This window comes from Tachysurus vachellii, chromosome 10 (genome assembly GCF_030014155.1).
Source record: "Tachysurus vachellii isolate PV-2020 chromosome 10, HZAU_Pvac_v1, whole genome shotgun sequence".
NCBI lineage: Eukaryota > Metazoa > Chordata > Actinopteri > Siluriformes > Bagridae > Tachysurus > Tachysurus vachellii.
Window position 1 is genome coordinate 20,192,766 of NC_083469.1, and position 23,051 is coordinate 20,215,816.

The 23,051-nt window shown below is 38.0% G+C and overlaps 1 protein-coding gene across 1 annotated transcript; it reads right to left on the bottom strand.

Annotated features, from left to right (window-relative positions):
- Positions 1 to 725: 725 nt before the first annotated feature.
- LOC132852778 (hepatic sodium/bile acid cotransporter-like) lies at positions 726 to 10,790 on the bottom strand. The gene is made up of 6 exons (XM_060880196.1): positions 10,625 to 10,790; positions 6,958 to 7,366; positions 6,314 to 6,518; positions 5,022 to 5,200; positions 2,936 to 3,162; positions 726 to 1,693 (listed from the first exon to the last, which is right to left on the bottom strand). The coding sequence occupies exons 2-6, from the start codon at positions 7,362 to 7,364 to the stop codon at positions 1,611 to 1,613; spliced, it is 1,101 nt and encodes a 366-aa protein (XP_060736179.1). The 5' UTR covers positions 7,365 to 7,366; positions 10,625 to 10,790; the 3' UTR covers positions 726 to 1,610.
- Between the last annotated feature and the right edge of the window lie 12,261 nt (positions 10,791 to 23,051).

The following is a 23,051-nucleotide window of genomic DNA, read 5'->3' on the forward strand; positions in this document are numbered from 1 at the left end:
GAGTCACAGTGTTCTGTGGATGGAAAGGCCTTGTTGATAAGAGAGGTCAGAAGAAAATGGCTAGATTGGTTTGATCTTCCAGGAACCATACAGTAACACACATCATTCTGGACAGCTGTGATGAACAGAAAAACATCTTGGCATGCTCAAAACATTAAATCATCCGATGCGGAGGAGAAACCACATCAGATCCCACTCCTGTCAGCCATGAATAAGACACTAAGGTAATTATAGGCACAGGTTCACCCAAACTACACAGATGAATATTAGCACACAGAAAAAAGGCAATTTTGGGAAAATCTTGTGTTTTTGGTGCTTTTCTGCTCACCATAGTTGTAATGTGTGCCTATCTGAATTTTTGAAAAGCCCATCTGGCAAAAACAACAAAGAAGACAGCGAGTGTACAGTATTGTAGTGTACAGAGTGTACAGTATTGCACACCCCTTTCAACTAATTGCCCAATTGCACAGCCTTAAGAGCGTGCATATCATGAATGCTGGGTCTTGTTTGTTTTCTGAGAATCTACTGCACCTACTGGTAACTTGTTTGCCACGTAGCAATAAAAAATATACTAAAAACCTGGATTATTCTGGATAGTCACATTGTACTGCTATTATTTTGAACAATACTGTATATACATGAATTTCTACAGTGATGTAATTTTCAAAAAATTGATTAGTATTTCTATAAATTTCTGTATTTGAAATAAAGCAATCAGTATGTGGTTGAAGTGTAGTGTAGTGTAGCCTTTCAGCTTTAATTCAAAGGGTCACCAAACATTTCACACGAAATGTTTAGGCATTACAGCCATTTTTTTTTTTTTTTACATAGTTCCTCTATTTTCACAGTTTCAAATGTAAATGGACAAACTAACTTGGTTATAAATATAAGGATTATTTTTAATACTTGGATGCAAATCCTCTGTAGTCATGGATTCTCAGAAGTCAGGGAACCCATCGATTTCACTAAATGTTGAGTTTTCTCCCTTTGCTGTACCTTTAATGCAGCCGTCTTCAGTTGCTGCTTGTTTGTGAGTCTTTGAGCCTGTGGTTTAGTCTTCAGTTATCAGCGTGCTCGGGTCAGGTGACGTTTCAGGTCTGAAGTCCATTTATTTGCTTTAAGAAGCTATTGGATTACTTTTGTGGTATGTTTTGGGTTATTATCCATCTGTACTGTGAAGTGCGGTAAGATTTTTTTGTTTGACTGAATCCGAGCAGTAGGTATAGCAGCTCTAGACACTTCACACACATCAGCAGTCACATCATCAATAAAACACCAGCGAGCCAATCATACTGGCAGCTAAATATTCCCATAGCACTGCCTCCACCATGTTTGGCAGATGATGTGGTATGCTTTGGATCATGAGCCCTTCCTTTCCTTCACCATACTTTTCTCTTCTTATCATTCAGCTCACATGTTAATCTTGATTTCATCTGTCTAAAGAATCTTGTTCCAGAACTGGGCAGTTATTATTATTATTATTATAATTTTTTAAATTATACAATTCCTTCCAATGTCTAATCGGGTCATTCTGCTCTTGAAGGTAACCAGTAGTTCACACATTTGCCCTTCATCCTGTCGATCATCTTGGTGCTTGATTTTTGTCCAGTTCATTCATGCATTCCAGATGAAGAAACTTTCACCACCTCCACTGTGTTGTCCACTGTCACATATTCAGCTTTCTTTATGGGATCTGCCACAAAAAAAACAAAAACACCACAATATGAATTTAACATGGATGAAAGATACATTAAGTCAAGTCAAGAAGATTTTATTGTCATTTCAGCTATACATGAAACAGCGTTTCTCCGAGACCGTGGTGCTACATAAAACAACACAGAGTTAAGGACTTAAAGTAAGTTGTCTTAGCCACATACTGTAAAATCTGTGCAACTTTGTGCAAACAGACGATACAAAACACTACAGGACAAATCCACAAAATTCAAAATAGCACTGACCAGTGTGCATATTGTATATAATATAGTACATTGTTAGAATCCTATATTTTTTGCACGAAGAGGTAAAACAAAACGTAAACATATCTACACTTATGTAATAGCAGCAGTTTGATGAGGTATTGCAATGTGGTGTGTATACATATTATAAGTACCTGAAGCGTCGCACATTTTTTTAGTTCAATTTGAAAATAGAATTGTATCAGCTCAATTTATTTGATGGATTTGGACCAGTGAAAGTTATCTTATAGATATTAGCCAGTTTAACTGGACACTTAAACTTGATCTGGCGTTCCATTTTAACACATCGATCCGTTTCCTTATAAAGAGTTCCTATAGAAGTGTGTCAGTGCTTAATGTAAACAAATAATAGTTTTGTTTTTCAATTACCATTTCATCCAGTAGATCATGTTTGTAGTCTTGCTAAATACTTGCTAATTACTTTTATTTTAATACTGTAACATTAAGCATCTCACCGAAAAATAAGAATAATGTAGCTTACTCACTTTTTACCAGTAAACTTGTGTTCCATGCTGCTGGCGGAATGGAAACTGACTTATGGGACATTTTCAATTAGTGTAAACAAATGAATTACTTTATCGCCACAGTTCTTTTAGAAAATGAGTCAGGACTCTGTTGGCTTTCAGTGTGAGAACTCTGTTCAGATAACCTTATACAAACTTTCAGTGGTTGATTATAACGCTATGAAAATTTAAACGCCAACATGAAGTGTGACATGACAAAGAAATTCAATGCTGAATATGGACTCACAAAACAGACGCAAATCCATTTAAGGGGGAAAAAAAGTCAATCTAAGCCGTATATACAGTATATGTACGTATATTCGAAAAGTTGGATTATGTTGATGAAATAAATGAGGTTTATTAAGAGTCAGTGGAAATTTTGAGAACTCCTGATACAAGACGTACTACAAACAATTTCAGTTCAGCAGCAATATTTGTGACCTCTGTTCAATTTACCTTTAACCAACTGGCCAGATGTCTCACTTTCAGATGAGGGGTTAAACCTATGGTACATTCTGAAGAGGAAGATGAGGAATAGAGCTTCAGCACCCTGAAATACGATATAAATCAGTGGGAAGAGAAACAGGGGTCCAATAACCTCTGGAGGGAAAGCCACTTTTAAAATCGTTGAGCACAGCTGGATGTTTTGACAGCCGGTCTCCATAGCGATCGTCCTCCTGCACCTGAAAAGACAGAGGAAAAATGGAATTGAACTGTGGGTGTTTTTTATAGTCATCCAAACTTAGCAAGACCGAAGACATGAAGGTTATTTTAGACGCACTTCATTCTTTATGTGTGAACTCCATAGAGCTATTCAAATCCATAATAGCACTTTATATCACTTAATTTTTACAAAGACGTTGTGATTGTGCTGTCTGTAGTTCCACAGAAAACTGTATATATGGTGATGATAGCCTACTATTGAAAAACTCCAACAAAGTGCACGTGCTATGCTAGAACCAGACTCAAATTAGAACTCATCCTCAACTCATCCTCATCCTCATCCTCATCTAGCTTTTACCAGCTAAGACTACTCAGCAAAGTAAAATCATTTTTGTCTCAAACGGACATTGAAAAAGCTATACATGCCTTCATCAGTTCAAGGATTGACTACTGTAATGCTCTCTACACTGGACTTAACCAATCACTTCTCAATCGGCTTCAAATGGTACAAAACGCGGCAGCACGTCTTCTCTCCAACACCTCCATACGCTCACACATCACCCCTGTCCTCCACTTGCTTCACTGGCTTCCGGTGCGGTTTAGGGTGGAGTATAAGATCCTTCTTTTTGTGTTTAAGGCCTTCAATGGTCTGGCCCCAGCCTACCTCGCCGAATTAATAAAAGTCTACAAACCAGCCAGAACTCTCCGCTCCTCTGGACATACCTCTCTGTTCACTCCCAAATACAAATATGAGAAGTTTGGAGGCTGGTCATTTGCCATCATGGGTCCAAAGCTGTGGAATGCACTTCCAGCACACTTACGATCCATCACTGTACTGAGTGTTTTTAAATCGCAGTTGAAAACTCATTTATTCAAACAAGCTTTTAACATGTAGACCCTGTTTCAACTGCTATTTTATGTTCTTTGTGTTCTTATTGATTTTTATTGTTTTTATTGTTGTTTCTCTGGAAAGCACCTTGTGCTCCTTTTGGCTGTTGTAAGGTGCTCTATAAATAAAAGTTGATTGATTGATTGATTGATTGATCTGGATGAACAATGTTGTAATTACAGCTGGACCATCTTCAACACTCTCCATCCCCCATGTTTAAATCACAAGGGGAGGACATGTTGGGACATGACAACAATTATTATTATACAACAACAGTTCTTTATATTTAGATTTCATTTGTGGCATCATTTTTTGGACAGAAGACGAAGTTGGGATGAAGTGTGGGTGAAATTTGGTGTTTGTTGTTTCAGTGCTCACTGTAACCTCAGGTCAACTCCTGGCTGACAGACATAAAACCTGATGTGGTCTCTTTGTCTAATGAGTGGTTAATTTTAGGTTTCCATTTTAACACATCGCTAAGAGACAGGAGTCTGAGCTAGAGGTAGCCGAGCTGAAGATGTTGAGGTTCTCTTTGGGAGTGACAAGATTGGACAGGATTAGGAAAAAGTACATCAGAGGGACAGCTCATGTGTGACGTTTGGGGGACAAAGTTAGGGAGGCCAGATTAAGATGGTTTGGTTCAGAGGAGGGAGAGTGAGTATATTGGTAGGAGAATGTTGGACATGGAGCTGCCAGGCAGGAGCCAAAGAGGAAGGCCAAAGAGGAGGTATATGGATGTAATTAATGAGGATATGAAGCTAGTGGGTGCAAGTGTTGAGGATGCAGAAGATAGGGATAGGTGGAGAGAGATGATTCGCTGTGGTGACCCCTGACGGGAAAAGCCAAAAGAGGAAAAAGAAGAAGAAGAATTTTAACACATCGGTCTGTTTCCTTATAATGAGTTCTTATAGAAATGTGTCAATGTGTAAAATTCACAAAAAAAATCATTAAGCATCTGAGAGAAAAATAACAATAACGAAGCTTACTTACGGGCCATTCTGCTTGAAGATGATGGACATGGTGTAGCCTAACAGGTAGCCTATGAAAGGCATGAGAAAAGCCACAGCCAGTATTTGAGGAGAGAGCACAATCCATACTGTTGCTCCTAAGGCGATGCTGCACATCACACCAATCGCCACAGTGGCTATTAGCAAGATGCTAAGACCAGCCTGTTGAAACGATGAGCGTCAGAATTATGACGCAGTCGTAGTGAATTAAATGCAGTGTTGTGATTAGTAGAAGAAGCATCTCTCAGTATTATAATAACAGATGCAGGTAACACTGAATACAAAGCCACTTCCAGGATGGTCATTAATACTAGCAGCAGCTTTTGAATGATCTTTCACTGACGCTGCGTTTAGTTTTGAATCCTTGATTTTATAGACAATATACTCCCAGATTTGTTATTAGTTCATTGTAGGACATTGTTTTTGAAAATTACACTAAAGGTCTAATATACAGTTGTATGCAGTGAGTAGTGAAATGAGGTTTATTGGATTAACAGAAAATGTGCAATATGCATCAAAATGAAATTAGACAGTGCATAAATTTGGGCACCCTTGCCATTAAGTTGATTTGAATACCTGGATATTTCAAAAAGACAACGACCTAAAACACTGCTCAAAATCTACTCAGGCATTTATGCAGAGGAACAAGTACAATGTTCTGGAATGGCCATCCCAGTCCAACCTGGCCAACCTGAACATCACTGAACATCTGTGGGGTGATCTGAAGCGGGCTGTTCGTGCTCGGCAACCATCAAACCTAACTGTACTGGAGATGTTTTGTAAGGAGGAATGGTCCAAAATACATTCTTCCAGAATCCAGACACTCATTACAGGCTATAGGAAGCGTCTAGAGGCTGTTATTTCTGCTAAAGGAGGCTCTACTAAATATTGATGTGATTTTTCTGTTGGGGTGCCCAAATTTATGCACCTGTCTAATTTCATTTTGATGCATATTGCACATTTTCTGTTAATCCAATAAACCTTATTTCTCTACTGAAATATTACTGTGTCCTTCAGTTCTTTGGTAGATCAAAATGAAATTGCTGATCCAAATCCTGGTAATTGTCAGGGGTTCCTAAACTTTTGCATACGACTGTACAATAAAATGCAAAAGATTGCAAACATGAAGGACAATAAAATGCAAAAGATTGCAAACATGAATCAAGTAATGGAAAAGATTAGGAGCAGGTCAGACTGTAGCTGTATAAGATTGTATAGATTCAATTTTTTTTTAGAGCTACATGTACAAAAATGTGCCCCTGAGTTGCAGTATACCTTAATCACGATTTGAGAGTATCGTGGTGCCCAGTGGTTGATGGCGATTCCTACAGCGCAGGGCACTAGGGTCATGAGGAGCGCAATGATTATCCCAGTGAAGGGAACTGCCTTCTCCAGACCAGAGAACCCCTGGCAGTACAGATACAGGAGAAGGGGCATTGCACCCAGTGCCAAAACTGTAGAGCATGTGGTCATCACAATACTAGAAGAGAGTTTCTGTGTCACTTTTCACACTATTCAAAAAAAATTAATTAGTGATTTGCAAAAAAAAGTTATAATAAATGTTAATAAATAAATGTATAAATGTTTACATTTGCATAACATTACACAAAATGACATTTTTAACTTTTAAAAATAAGTGAACTGGATTTCTTATTACAGTCATGGAAATGTCAAAGATTACTAATAACATTGGCTTTTATGCATTGTTAGTTTTTGTGCAGCATTAGATTTGAATTATTTCTCTTTACTTTAAATATTTGTATTTGTAATTTCATTGGGATTTCATTGGGAAATAATTAACTCCAAAATCATGGAATCAGCCATTTGTTACTATTTAAATCTCAATAAATGCAGTTCTGTGTGCAAAGGACATGTGATAATCACCACTGAAACCCCAAATGTAGACCAGAGTAAATTACCTTAAGTTCATGTCGCCTCGGAGCGCTAAAGCAAAAATGTTAGAGAGATTTCCTCCAGGACAACATCCACAGATGAGTACGGTGATGGCCTCAATGGGCCCCAGCTGGAAGAGCTTTGCCAGACAGAAGGCTGTGAGAGGCATTATTCCAAACTGAGCCAACACCGCAATGCCCACTCCACTCGGCCTGACAATGTGCTGCTTGATCTTATCTATTTCCATGGTGCAGCCCAGAGAAATCATAGTGATAAAGAGGATGATTATTGTGATGCCGTTCATGGCTTTGTCCATGACTGGAGAGAAGGGAGACTGGAAACCTCCAACAGTGCCATTTCCTGATGTGTCATTGTCATGGCTGTAGTTAAAGCTGTAGCTGGCATGTCTTTGGTATTCTTCCGTCGTGTTCATCGCTGCATTAGAATATTCCCAGGAGTGTAAAAATATTGCTTTAATTTTCCTTCCAATAGTTTTTGAATTGGTAAAAAAAATCTATTCAATTATAATAGACAAATATATTTAAAAAAAAAAAAAGAAAAATCATCGGTCATGGAAATAGCTGTAGCTCCATTATAATCCGATTATAATAAGATAACGAAAGCATGAAAAAGGTTAAGAAAGAAAAAAAATGTTGGACTAAAGTGATTTAAATGTTGAAGGATTCTCTTAGCTTTCGATAGGAAGACACTTTGTACATGATGTAGATGCCAGTTTGTATAGTAAATATTTATCTGAACGTTTTTTTGTTTCTGTTTTTTTTTTGATAACATGAGAATTGATGGTTCAATTTTATGGCTTCTGTTAATCACTCTAGATATATTGATATCAATCTAGACATATATAATAATGTTGGCAATAATAGTTCTGATTCTGATTTGCATACTGATGGCCCTGTTACCTTGCCTGATCTCTAGCAGAGACAATGTCAGATCTTAGAATAGGAAATGCAACCATACAGCACAATCTAAAATATAGATTAAATAAATGAAAATCAAATGCAAAATCTTTCTAAAATAAATAAATAAATAAATAAATAAATAAATAAATAAATAAATAAATACATTTGATCTCTCAAATATACAGTACACAGGTCACAGTGCAGACCAGAAGAATTAATGCCATTGTTTAAATACATTTTGCATTACATAGTGATTACTAGGTAAAAGTCAGTTGTTTTATCCATTGATCTGTTTTCTGTACTTATGCTAAAAGAGGATGCAGTAGTCCATAGTCGATCCTAGGGGACTCAGGGGACAAGGAAGGGGACACACTGGATGTGATGCAAATCCATCACAGGGCACACACACACACACACACACACACACACTCTCAGAACAGTTTAGAAATGCCAATCAACACAACACATGTTTTTGGAGTAGGGAGGAAATTTGAGTTCACAGAGGAAACTCCCAAAGCACCTAGAAAACATGCAAACTCCAAACACAGGTACAGCAGTAATTAAATCCCCAAACAAAGGTGCCTGATTGCCCTCAGTGCCAAGAAATGGAATAGTGGACTATGTTTGTACAGAATTTATTCATTTACAGCATTTGACTGACACCATTATCTAGAGCAACTTGCATTTAATCTCATTTTATACTACACAGCTACCACGTCCACCAATTCACCCAGCATGAAAATTTACAATTTACATGCAATTTACATTCTTATCCTCACAATTACAAGTATAACGAGTATAACGTATTGAGAGAGTCACTCATTTGGGTCTTTTGTCACGCAGAAAAACTTACTATTTATCATATATATAATTATGCCGCAGCACCCAAAATGTATCAGTCCGCACCGCTGTCTCTACGGAACCGAGCAGGAATAAAGTGCGTCTCCCCTGGAGTTCTTAGTCGAGCCTGACACTTATCAGCCGATCAGAAAATAGCACTATTGTATCTGGGTAAGATTTAACGCAACAACCAATGAAAAAAAAGCAGATCCTGGAATTGTTCAGCATCATCCTCGCTCACCCACAGAGAAAACCACTGGAGCTGCGAGCATCACTTTGAGCACAGAGTAAGTCATGATCTCCTGTTTTAATGTTGCAACTTGTCTGACACAATGACAGTGACAAGATTGGACAGGATTAGGAAATGACAGTTTGACTGCTGTTAGAGATGTTTCCCAGATAATCAACATCAGATTTTCATGAGTGTCTGTAACTTAGCAAACAGTTTTACAGCCTGTTCACTGACAACACCTGCTCAGAACAAGTAATCTAGGCCAGTAGTTCTCAAGCTGGGGGCCCTGAGATGGTGCCCGGGGGCCCCGGTTCACTGACAACACCTGTTTAGAACAAGCAGCCTTGGTTTTAGTGTTTCCACATTCTAAAGCTCAACACGAAACAGCTTGTCTCTGGACGGGACATTGTCCTCAATCATGACCCTAAAAATGGCTGGGCTTGGGCCGAACTGTTTTAAATGGGAGCAACATTACAAATGATAAAGGAGTCCAAAAAGGCAACAAACACTTACAATAAACAACACCATAATCTCTCTCTCTCTCTCTCTCTCTCTCACACACACACACACACTCACAAACAAATCAATAAATGGAAATTGAATAAATACTTTGTATTTCGTTAAATTGTGTTCAGTGATCCTTAGCAAACACAACACCCCCATTTTTTTTGGGTGGTGATGGAGATGTCACTCTTGCCTGTCTTCAAAACTTGAGAGCCCTGCAATTATTCAGAGCTTCCTTCCATGGTATCTCACATTCACATTTACAGAATTTGGCCCTTATCTAGTTCGACTTACGGAAGTCTTAAGTATCCCTGACTACAGCGATACTGGTTCACTAAATCACAGACTGAAAATACCAGAATATCAGTCTGAAACTCTGTTGGGAGGAAATATAGCAAGAAAAGAACACAGACACATTTTTTTGAGTGCTAGTTTAAGTATTTCAGGAGAAAATAGCCCCTGGGCCTCATTTAAAGGAATAAACTAAATGATATCAATCTTTTTATTATAATTAATAATCAATTAATTGCATTATTAGATATTAGTGTTTATAAGAGCAGTGTTTTGGTACATGTTTTATTTCTGTCTACTGTGTCCTTGGCCAGGAATTACATAAAAAAGGCATTTATTTGTTTGTGGGCACTTTATTCTTTATAGTTTTGTTACCCAGCTGAAGGCTCACTGGCCGAGCGTTTCTGAGAAAACAGTAGTACAAAGAAACTAAAAAGGAGGTTAAAGCACTCTCTAGTAGCCAAGCTGACAGGAATGTAAGCCAAAACACAATCATCCCACTGGTAAGGAGAGATAACAACAATAACTCTGCTACACATTTTGCAGGTTATTTTTAGTTTCAGTTTCAAAAATGTTAGTGAAGCAGTAAAGATTTCGGGGCTAAAGAGTGCAGTCTGGATCCCTCTGTGTGAAACAGCACAGCCTCAGTATAAAAAAAATAAATAAATAAATAAATATTCTGAAGTAAACAAGTTAAAGTGTTAAAAGTTGATCAAAAAAAATCAAATCAGGATAGAAAGGATTCATGAGAGTGAAAGATCAGTAGTCATTTCAATTGAGATAATATTAGATATATTAGATCATTTATATATATATATATATATAAGTATCTATATAAAAGGGGTAAAGTATATTAAAAAAAGCAACAATCATTAACTTTACAAATACAACAAAAGGATTTCTTACCTGTGCTATTCTGTGTAAAGCTATTTTACACATGTGATGCACCTCAAAAATCTCTCCCTCTCTCTTTCTCTCTCTCTCTCTCTCTCTCTCTCTCTCTCCCTCTTTCACTCTAACTAACTCACTCTTACTCTTCTCTAACACATTCTCTACTCCCCCTTTTTTCTTCTTTCAATGCTGTTGCTGTGAACTCTGCAATCACATGATGCACACAGTCACTATGCCGTCCCCTCAGCATAATCCTGCTGGATCTTCAACACTCAGCTAAATCAAAACTCCTGTGTGCGTCTTTTTTTTTATTTCTTCATGTTCAAATCGAGTTTATTGAAATATTCTTTCTATAGAATTATGTCTTCTGAATGGCTCAAATTGACAATAAATCTGTTAATAATAAAGTATCCATTACTGTGTTTCAGAAAGCACCTAAAACCTAAATGAACTTGGCTGATTAAAATTTATAAAGTCGTTTAAATGTTATATTTAATCACTATTGAATCACTTTTATATATTGACACAGCTATAGAATGTTTAATGGGAAAAATATGGGAATTGGAAAATATACCAATAATTAATTAATAGTCATTTCTAACAGATTTTTATTGAGTTTATTTATTAATTTTTTTATTTGATTCTATTGGTTTTTTCAATTAAGAAATGACTCAACACTAAATCCACAAATCATACATCAGTTTATCGTTTCACAGTTAAACACTGAAATATCGACATCCGTGCTGTAAAAAGTGCCTGATGTTTCCAGCCAGTAATGTAAGTCATGAGAACTCTTCTAATATCAGTCACTATGAGTTTATTTGTATTCACGCTCCATATGATACACAAATCATCTGGGCAAAGAGCCAAGACTCTCTCCATGCCAAGCCTCCCTGGCCTCCTCTAAGAATTCATTATCACAAGTAGTATTCTCTTGCAGAATGCTTACAGAAAGAAAGGCAATCATGCAGCACTAAATGAATCATAACAAATCACAGAATTATAGAGTGTGCTCCTCATTTGGGTTTTGACTGAGCGGTGGTTTCTTCATGCCGTCCTTTAAAATTGAACTCAATTCAGTTCGGTTCAATTTATTTGTATGTGGCTTTTAACACTTCACACTGCGCCAAAGCAGCTTTACATAAGGATAGGAACAGAATAAAAATTGTAAAGTTAAGTTTAAGTTACTATATATCTCTAATTTTCCCTAATGAGCAAGCTGGTGGCAAGGAAAATCTCCTTGAGATGATATGAGGAAGAAACCTCGAGAGGAACCAGATGGTTTGTAGAAATGGAGAAACAAGAAATATAAGAAGCTAGAAAACCTAAATAAGATGAAGTGTGATCTCTGTGATTTGCTGAACTGTGTGTTTCATAAACTGCTGATCAAGACTGGCACTGGCTCTGGATCCACAGCATCTCTGACCAAAATTTAGCAGTTTTAGCAGATGAATGAATGTGTTGTCTGTCTGTTGTCTGTAGTTATTGTGATCGTTGACTTTCTCAGTCATTGTGTTACTCATTCTTCATCTGACGTGTCGTACTGTGTTTCTTGAGGAACTGTATTTCCTTCTAATAATAACATTAAGGGCTATTTGCCTTGACTCCAGAGGTTTGCAGGAAGAAAGTTTGTTTAAGGTTAAAACTGAAGTCTCTGGTCAGTATCAGATATCAGGTATCAGGTATTGATTGTCATTCAGCATTCTGATCAGTATCATTTGATCAACAGTACCAATCATGATTGATACAGTGTTGATTGATTAGATGATCATTCTTGAGATGATTTAAATCTTTATCAAGATAAATTTATCATGATATGCTACAATGAAAAGACATGAATACAATCCATCATTTTTAGAGTTATTTACATTTCTGGCATTTAGTAAACACCTTTATCCAGAGTGACATACATTTATTTCAATTTATACAACTGAGCAATTGAGGGTTTTTCTCAGGGGCACAGCAGTTGCGGCTTGATGGACTTAGGATTCAAACTCATGACCTCCTGATCAGTAGTCTAACACCTTAACTACTGAACTACCTCATCCCTTATTGTTATTGTTTTTATGTGTTTTGGAATCAGGTTTCTGAATCAAGTGCCCCAAACAGGGTTCACTGAACTCCCATGTCCTTCACCCTGCTCCATTTTGAGCATATCAAGGACAGCGCAGGGACTTCGAACTGCTTTTGAACACTAACAGTCTACCTGATACCTCTTTACTACATGATTATGTTCCAGAAGGTCCAACCTGAGTCTGAACATCTTATCTTAAGTACATTTTGCATTAGCAAGTTTATCTATTGCTTATCCCGATTATATTAGTTGTTCCAGACCTTTCATGTGTAACTCTTATTGATTATTAATTCTTTATCTCGTTCAGCTTCATCTCATTGTAGCAGGTATCTTCCACAATAACAAACCTGATGTACTTTTAACTCAGTTCAAGTTCCTTTTCAGGAACATTTAAAACAATAAAATTAAACACCTAAGAAGAAACACCAAAATCAGCCAGGTAACCTTGACATGAACGTGTTTGTGACGAAGGTGTTGTAATAAGAATTTCACAATACATAAATTATCTAAGATTGAAGACCTCTTAAAACTGGTTGCTTAAAGTGCTTAATCATCCGTGTGTGTGTGTGTGTGTGTGTGTGTGTTTATTTTTGTTAATAAAAGGCTCATAATTTAGGTAGATTACATTACATAAAGATTAATGGAGATACAGCTGCAGTTTGTAAGTCTACACACACCTTGCAGAATCTGGAAAATGTTAATAAAAAAAGTATTTCTTTTTATTTAGTTGTCCTGAATAATCTATTTCACATTACACATGTTTACATATAGTCGACAAGACGCAATAACAAGTGAATTTATACAAGTAAACAGTTTAAAGCTTGATTCTTAATAGGGTGAATTGTTTCCTGGATGATCAACCATTGTTTTTATGTTTTGTGATAGTTGTTCATGAGTCCCTTGTTTTGTCCTGAAAATATCTCATTTATGATCATGAAATTGCATCCATCACAGTTCTATTGTCCTAATTTCCCCTTGGTTGTCTACATATGATCCAGTTATTTCCTGGGAAAGAGGTTAGATCATCTCCTGGGGTTCCTCATTCTCCTGTCACTCTACCACATAGTCCTAAGGCCCAGAACAAAGTATGACCCCTGCACCATACAATACATTCAAGTTACCTCCTTATAGACCCTGTACATGTTCCATTGAATTTCTGGCAGTCACTACTCCCCCTAGGAGCCTGAGCTCATGGATATACTGTATCCGTCCCTCAACCTCCCCATCTGCCACCAGTTTCTTCTTCATGGAAAAAGAACAGGGGAGGGCTCAGGCCTTGCATTGACTACAGAGAACCTAGTCATAGTGAAAAATTGCTACCTTTTATTCTAACACTTGCCAGTGGCCAGTAGTAGCTTGGTGGCTATGATGTTGCTACTGTCCAGAAAGTCACTTAAACCCCAGCACTGCCATGATGCTGTGGCCTTTAGCAAGGTCCCTAACCCTTAACTGCTCAGTTGTATAAAAAAGATAAATGTAAATCTCTCAGGATTTGGTTGCCAAATACTACAAATGTAGCCATCAAATAGTGGAAGACTGCTTTCGTGACCAACACAGGATGCTATAGGTATCTGTTAATGCTGTATGGGATTATAAATGTTTCTCCATTGTTCTCCAAATGTTTTACCAGTGTTTCTCCATTATGGATGTATTGCATGGATTGAATCTTCGTGTCAAAATGTACATGTCATTCTGATATATTCCAGGACAGAGGCAGAATGCATCACTCATGTACATGCCATTCTGAACTGCCTCCCTGAGCACAAAATAAATATCAAAAAAATAACACTAGTTAGGTGCTTAGGTTATATTATAAAAGAGTTGCGACGTATCAAAGCAAGGTGGAAGTGGTGATGTCCTGGCAACCAAAGATGGTGAAAGAAATTCAGCATTTTCTCATTCTCTGGAACTTCTATAGAAGCAGTTTCAGTATTAGTGTTAATTTCGTCAGACGAGACGAGGCGAAATATGTTCGTCAACAACCATTTTTTTCATGACTAAGACGAGACGATGACAAGACTGCACCACTGTCCAAAAACGCTGACTAAGGCTAAATTAACATGCATTATTGTTAACGAAAAAAGACGAGACGGAAATGTTTTGTATAAAATAAAAACTAAGATAAAATCTCTTTTCATTTTCGTCTACAATTGTCTCTGCTTTTTCATCAGCTGTTACGCCTTTAAAATATTCAGCACGAGTTCGCGGCTTCGCGCTGTTGCTCAAGTTACAGGTCCGCGAAGCGGATCCCGCTTATTATATTGCTACCTACCAAATAAGTCGGTAATTTGACTCAAAATGATGATTTAAAAAGGAGTTTATTGATTTAAAAACAACTTTATTGTTTCCTCTAAAGAAAATAGTGCGCTCCGTCTCTACGGTTAGAATCCTGTGTGTCCATGGCAACGCTCTGTTTTTCATGGCAACGGTGTGTTATAGTTCGCAGCGGTCTGTTATCAAGAAATAAAATAGTGTGTGTGTAGAAAGAATTCGTCCACACGCCGATCAAATAAATAAATAAAAAAAAAATACTGAGCGCAAGTCCACCCTAGGTCTAGGCAGGCTTAATAAAGCAGTATCAATAAAGTAAAAAATGTGATGTGCGGTCAAGTTCGAGTGTATGCACCGTTTAAACGAGTGTTCTCAACTTCTCACTGATACTTTTGTGATTCGCGGAGTTTTGACAAGTTTTATAGCCTTGATATTGTTTCTTATTCAAAAGTGGTGACAGAAAAAACTCAGCACCTCCAACCTGAAACCTCTTCCCACGGCCCTGTCACAATCACATCATAATCAAAATTAATAATTAGGCTTAAAAGCAAATGTATATGTAAGGGAATCAAGTTTAACAATTACATGTAATATTGCTCCAAATATCATCAATAATGGTGTGTGCAATACCATGTATAACTTGCATTAAGTCGGTAATTTATATATATATATATATATATATATATATATATATATATATATATATATATATATATACACCTACAGTTATGATCTTAGGCTTTTCATTAAGTTATTTATTTCCACTATAACACTTGTGTTCCTGATATTATTGCATTTAATGAGGCCTCGTTGTATTTATTCTTACAATAGATTCCAGATGTGGTCAAGCTACAATTTTTTGACTAAATCTAGACTAAAATTAAAAGACTTTTAGTCGACTAAAACTTGACTAAGATACCTTGAGTTTTCTTTTGACTAAAACTAGACTAAAATGACGAGCCTTTTAGTCGACTAAAACTAAGACTAACAAAAAAGATATGTGAATGACTAAATATGACTAAAACTAACAAGGACATTTGGCACAAGACTAAGACTAAGACTAAATTAAAAATAGGTGACGAAATTAACACTATTCAGTATTGTGGTAACTCCACTCCTAAGCTGAAATGGATGCCGGCATCTAAGCCTCTGATGACCTAAAAAGAAGATTTAAGACAACACCCATTCCAAATCATCTCAATCAAGACTTTGCTGTTCAGTGGGAAGGTGGATGCATCTGAAAGTGGAATCAGAGCAATTCTCTTGCACAGACCTATGTGCTTTCTTTTTTTAGAAGCTCTCCTCCAGCAGAAATTTTGATTTGGGAAACTAACCATGCAAGCAGCATCTGGGGGAATGGAGATGCTGGATGGAGAGAGCCATAAACCCATTAGCATACAAGTAGACCCCATTAAAATATGTGAATTCTGATGCCAACTGATTGCACCAGAACTAATTTAGGGGTTTCACAGTAAAGGGGGTGATAGTTATGCACATACTTATGGAAATTGTTTACTTTAATACACACTCACTTTAATATGATACACACTTTTGTACTGATTTATGATAAATCAATACAATTTAATTAAGACGGATTATTGTATTGATTTTTATAAAACCAAAGGTCAATATTACCAATGCCTACTGATAATAATCACTTACAGTATCAGAGACTGTTTCCGTTGCCTCTTTATCATTAACATGGCTCTTTTAAACAATAAAATGTTTATTTTCGTTCATTTCAATGAGATATACTGTATGACAAACCTTAGAATGAAGCATTGTGGTTTTCTGTGACGTAAGAAAAGAAGATCTCTGACGAAGAGAGCACTGAAATCAGCATGGCTATGTTATTTGTCCTTTCACTGAAATGCAAAGAAGGACAGAAAGCTGTGTTATATAATATAACAGCTCTCACAGCTCTGTGGGAGAGAAGGCTCTTTATTACACAATTACAATCTAAGCTGTTCAGCTGCTTCCATTCAGCCATTCCATGACTGCAGAACCGCAACTCAGAACGGGTGATGCTTGAGGTCTCATTTTTGGTTGTGTTGATGGAATTTTATATCAATATCGCTGTATATTGTAGAGCTGAATTCAGAGTGGCTCAATCATGCCTTCATGTACGGTCACTGTAGACAGAAGTGGTTTGGCTTGTTTACATGGCATACACAAATGTGCCCTATAGTATTATTTGCAAACTTCATAAAGAGCAGTATCATTAATGTCTAAAAAAATGCATCAATAAATGCAGCTTTATAAAATATGGAAACAGAAGAGAGAGAAAAAGTAATAAATATATAATAATAATAAGAAGAAAAAATAAGAATAAAAATAAACAAGTGAATATATACGATTAAAGTTTAAAATGAATTTTAAAAGGTTAACTTAAAATTTATGGTACTATATTTATCCCTATCTCTAACGAACAAGCCGGAGGCGACGGTGGCAGGGAAAAACTCCCTGAGAGGATATGAGGAAGAAACCTTGAGCTGAACCAGGCTCAGAAGGGAACCCATCCTCATTTAGGTCACACTCTACAGTAAATACTGTAAATGTAAATAATGTCCTTTCTACAACAGTTTATAATAGTGCAACCGAGAGCTCCTGAGGAACTAATGGGGTCATCGTAAACTCTAAGTTCAGCACAGACCTGATTTCTGATAAAGACCAGACACCTCAAAAAACCAACACCTCAGAGATAGCATGGTTTGCGAATTCTGCCTCTCACACTTTATCAACTGTGGCTACATTGCTAGATCTGTTAGGTGAACTGTCGGTTGCCTGCCAGACCACTAGATAGACCACTGACATGAATGGTGCAAGAACTCTGTGCTTGTTTCTAGATACTGCTCATCGTTAGTGGGGTTTGTGACTTTAGATGCAGGCCATTTTATTTACCATCGGAATTCACTACGGTTTTCATCGTCAGAGTGTACATTCCTCCAGTGCTAATGCTGGAGATGCTCTATGTGAACTCTATGTTTACACAGACATTCCCGGCACGTATCGTGCGGAGTCCCGCCCTCACCTCAGCTACTCAGGCCAGCAGGAGCCACCTCCTTTGATGGTGCATTGATGACATGACCGTCTTCAAGGCCATCACCACACTCTCCAACCCGGAGGCATGGATGACTGCTAAAGTGACAGGGCGGCCCTAAGGACAGCAAGGGCCAAACTTTCCCGAGCCATCAGAGAAGTAAAGCGTGCACATGCCCAGACAATCCACAGCTGCTTCCAGGACAGCGGAGACACCCGGCGCATGTGGCAGGGCATACAGGAGATCACAAACTACAAGACAGCTTCACCTGCCTGTGATAGTGACGCCTCCCTCCCAGATGTGCTGAATGACTTTTACACTGAGTTTGAGGTGCAGAACAACATAGCGGCAAGGAAGACCATCCCTCCCCCCAATGGTCAGTACTCTGTCTATCCACGGCTGATGTGAGGAGAACTTTATGCAGATTTAACCTACGGAAGGCTGCTGGACCAGACAACATTCCTGGCAGGGTGAACAGCTAGCGGATGTCTTCACTAACATCTTCAACATTTCCCTGAGCAGCTGGATCTCCCTCTGCAACTGGATCCTGGTCTTCCTGACTGGGAGACCTCAGTCAGTCCAGATCGGGAACCACACTGTTCACTGGAACCCCTTGGATAGTGAGGACAGCTGAGAAGATCATTGGAGTCCCTTTTCCCTCTATCATGGACATTTACACAGTACGCTGCATCCGCAAAGCCAACAGCATTGTGGAGGAACCCACACACCCCTCACACACTCTCTCCAGCCTCCTGCCATCTGGAAAAAGGTACCGAAGCATTCGGGTCCTCACGACCAGAGTGTCTAACAGTTTCTTTCCACAAGCCATCAAACTCCTCAATAACTGAACAGAACAGTACTGAGCACAATACACACACACACACACATGCACAACGTTGCTGTCGGGCGGAATCCTCGTATCTCCAAAACCATTATTTTTCAGGAAATTAAAAAAACGCGTATTTTTTGAGTTATTAAACTATTAAGTACTTGTGTTTTTACTTGAGTACAGATTTTCGATATTTTTCACAAACCGAGCGAGTGGAAGCCGACTAAAAGCAAAACAGTTTTATGAATGTTAACGTTAATTGTAGCTTCACCTTCCTGTTTAAAACAAGTTAATTTCATTCAATTAAAAGTAACTAGAAAAAAATACATTGAATTTAATTTCCATATACTGTCAGGTCTCCGCATGTGCAGACACATTTTGTTCTGAAGGTGCCAAGGGGGGGGACGTTGATTTAGATAAGTCAAAGGATCAGCCAGAGATAATAGAACAAAAAATTGCTGCAGTGTCATTGAAGCTGGAAAATATTTTTCATGTGCCAAGTGCTGCAATTGATGAATTGTTGGAAGAATTTCAATATTTGTTGAGCACAGCATCTTTGTGTAGTACAAGAAATGTGATACATGACACTGAATAGTTACAACCTGCAAATTGACCAGTCAGTCATTGAAGAACTTGCATCTGCCCTGTGTACATCTAATCCTGTCTATAAGTCAATTGGCAAAGGTTGCCCTTTGGCAGCATCCTTTAAGCGCAAAAAATATTACAGAGCCAATTTTCAAGTTGTGGAACCCATAGAATATATCTTGGATGACAAAGATAAAAGAACGCTGCAGTATGTTCCACTATTAAAGTTTTTACAGCAGCTTTTAACAAATGGTCACATTCTTAACAAAGCATTAGATAGTCACCTCATATCAGAGGGCAGAGGAGAAGAAGTGAAATACAAGTCTTTTCGAGATGGTCAGTTTTTCAAGGATAACCATTTTTTGTCAGTGTTGTTGAATTTATATGTTGATGATTTTGAAATTTGTAATCCACTTGGTACATCTCGTTAAAAAGCACAAGATCTGTGGCATTTACTGGACTCTCAGCAATTTAACACCAGGTTGTCATTCTTCGTTGCCTTCAATTTATTTGGCCTTACTCTGCAGATCTGATGATGTGAGGAAATATGGCTATGAAAAGGTACTAGAGCCCTTGTTGAGGGATCTTGCCATTTTGGAAAGTCAAGGTATTTTTATTGCTCAGCTTGGAGATTTTGTTAAAGGCACAATACAGTGTGTCATAGCAGACAATTTGGGGGCACATGGAATTGCTGGATTATTGAAAGTTTTGCAGGTGAATACATTTGCCGCTTTTGTGTGGCAAAAAAGTCGGAAATTCAGGAGAGAGAAGTGAGTTCAGGAACATTTACTCTCCGAAGCAAAGAGATGCATGAAATGCATGTTAGATCAGCACAGGACAATGCACAACCTTGTTACGGTGTTAAAAGGAAGTGTGTTTTCTCTTCATATCTTTCTCATTTCAATGTCTGCACAGGCTACCCTCCAGATGTTGCACATGACATCTTTGAAGGCATATTACCAGTTGAGTTGGCACACTGCCTCAACTTGTTCATTTCAGAAAAGTATTTCACACTTGACAAACTCAATGAGTCCATTCAGAAATTTCCTTACAAGTGGACAGACAAAAGTAATCGTCCTCATGCTATTCCCAGGACATTCATGCTGAAGAAAAGTATTGGAGGAAATGCTCATGAAAATTGGAGTCTTTTGCGATTGCTTCCACTTTTGATCGGACATTTGGTGCCCCCAGATGAACCAGCCTGGCAGGTCATTTTGGACCTTAAAGATATTGTTGAGCTACTGTAGTTGTTGCACCAGTGCACACAACACAATCCATTGCTTTCCTTGAAGCCAAGATTTGTGACCATAGAGCTAGGTTACAAGAGGTTTTTCCTGGTCTAAAGCTGTTGCCGAAACATCATTTTGTGGAACATTATCCACAGATGATCAGATTTTTTGGTCCACTAGTTGGGTTGTGGACAATGAGGTTTGAGGCGAAACACGGTTTTTTTAAGCAGGTGGTCCGTCACACACGCTGCTTTAAAAAACGTACTCTTGTCCATGGCGGTGAAGCATCAGTTCATGATTGCATATAACTTGCCGTCAACCACAACCGAAACTTCTAGCTTGACTGTCTCAGCTGTCTCAACTGTCTCTGCTGACATTTTGCATCAGGATGTGCAGGAGGTTCTGCAGTTGGAATACCCTGATATTACTCACATTCAGCTTACAAAGAATGCGTCTGTTAATGGAGTTAACTACAGAGAAGGTATGGTTGTTGTTCATGGTTCTGTAGGTGGCTTACCAGAGTTTGCAGATGTTATCCAGATGGTTGTAGTGGAGAAAAGCCTGAGCTTTATTGTTAAAAAATGTGATGCATGGTATAGGGAGCATTTTAGGGCATTTGAGTTATGTCCCACTTCAGAAGTCTCCCTCATTCAACTTGGTGCCTTGTTGGACCTGTACCCCTTGGCAGATTACAGGATTGGAGGCCGGCGAATGGTGACACTTAAAAGATTCATACAGATACAAGGTTGGATTATGGTAGTTTGTGTTGTGTTCATATGCTGCATGAGTTGATACACTAATACACTAAATATGGTAACAAGAGGGCTGCCTAACATTTCTTACAATAGAAATAATTGTGTTTTTAGTAATGATAGAAATAATTTTCTTAGGGAAATCCAATCATCTGACATCTCCCTGTACTTAATTAACCTCATGTTGCCATTATATAAATGTTACATGTTAAGGAAAACATTTGTGACTAAAATAATACAAATTAGTGTTCAAATCTGTCAGTTCAAATATATCATGTTCAAAGGAAGAACTACCACACAACCACAAACAAAGAAAAAAATATCTGTATTCTTCATTCCACGCAAAGAAAGTAACGGTAAAAATTCATTGTGTTTTCAAGTGCAGAATAACATTACAGATTGGAATTGTGTGGTAGTCTGTTCCTGCTCTAATTCAGTTCATAAAAAGTTATACTTAAGTGACAATAGTACAAAATGCTGATTTAACATTTTTTTTCTCTTCTTAAACAATTAGATTGAAGAATGGCACAGCATCTGAAGTTGAGAGTCATTGTGGGCAACGATGACTATAGAAGACTTGATCTCGATTCAGGAATGCCAGAAACTTTGGCAGAGTTCAACAATACAATTTGCCAAGCATTTGGAATTGAAACAGACTTTCGTATTCAATTCATGGATCCTGACTTCAACAATGAATTCATGAATGTTACATCAGTACACGATATAAAGGACAGAAGTACAATCAAGTTGGTGTACATGGCAACCCTAACTCTAACCCCCATAAATGATGTGGGTTTGAGTCTATCTTCTTTAGTGCAGAATGCTCCCAGCACTTCTGGATCATCTGGAGCACCAGTGAGCAACCAAACATCTCCCATTTCCTCACAGGCCTCATTGCCCTCAACAGACTCTGATGACACCATCATTCTGCCACATTCAGACAATGACTTGAGAGCATGTGCATGGCCACGTGAATTCCCCATTCCTCGCTTTCCATACAATGTAGAAGTGCAGCTTCAACGTGGAAATGACAGCTTTAGAGAAACTGGCACTCAACTGAAGATTACTCCAGGGTTGAAGTCTGACATCTTAGAGAAGCTACTGTAGCCGAGGAGATCTTCCAGTATACAGCATATCCACAAAATTACCAAATAGATGATGTAGCAGAGGCACTCATCAAAAAATTTCCCTGTTTGAAGGAACCATCTGCCACTGGTTACTATGGCTGGATGATTAGCCTAAAATATAAAATGGCTAATTACAGAACAAAGATGCGAAACATTGGCTTTCCAGAAGTGACTGTAAATGCTTTGAAAAACAAACGTAGTGATGACTGCCTCCCAGCCAAAAATGTAAAGAAGCCTAAAAAGGCTGAAGTCAACTTTAGTCCTTCACACCCTGCTGGCGAAACGGATGAAAGCTTAGAAAATGTCAGACTTGAACTGTTGAATGATGTCAGACAAAGAAACAGTGCATTGTGTGTAAAAAAGAAGATATCAATAACATTCTCCTACAGAAGAAAAGAGGTAGTGCAAGAAAATCCAGCTGCCGGAGAGTTCAAAGCAAGGTGGCCTGCACTTTTTCATATTGATGAGGTATGCACATGCTTGCTCCCTGGGTTTTTACATTGCACTTTGACCCATTGTAAAAATAAAAAAAATA

What these genes read in the sequence shown, in the direction of transcription:
- LOC132852778 (XM_060880196.1), bottom strand. Translation starts at nt 7,364, where the DNA reads ATGAACACGACGGAAGAATACCAAAGACATGCCAGCTACAGCTTTAAC. An exon ending in ACTCTCAAATCGTGATTAAG is followed by an intron (nt 5,201 to 6,313) that starts GTATACTGCAAC and finishes TCGTTTCAACAG; the next exon opens with GCTGGTCTTAGCATCTTGCT. An exon ending in ATCTTCAAGCAGAATGGCCC is followed by an intron (nt 3,163 to 5,021) that starts GTAAGTAAGCTT and finishes CTGTCTTTTCAG; the next exon opens with GTGCAGGAGGACGATCGCTA.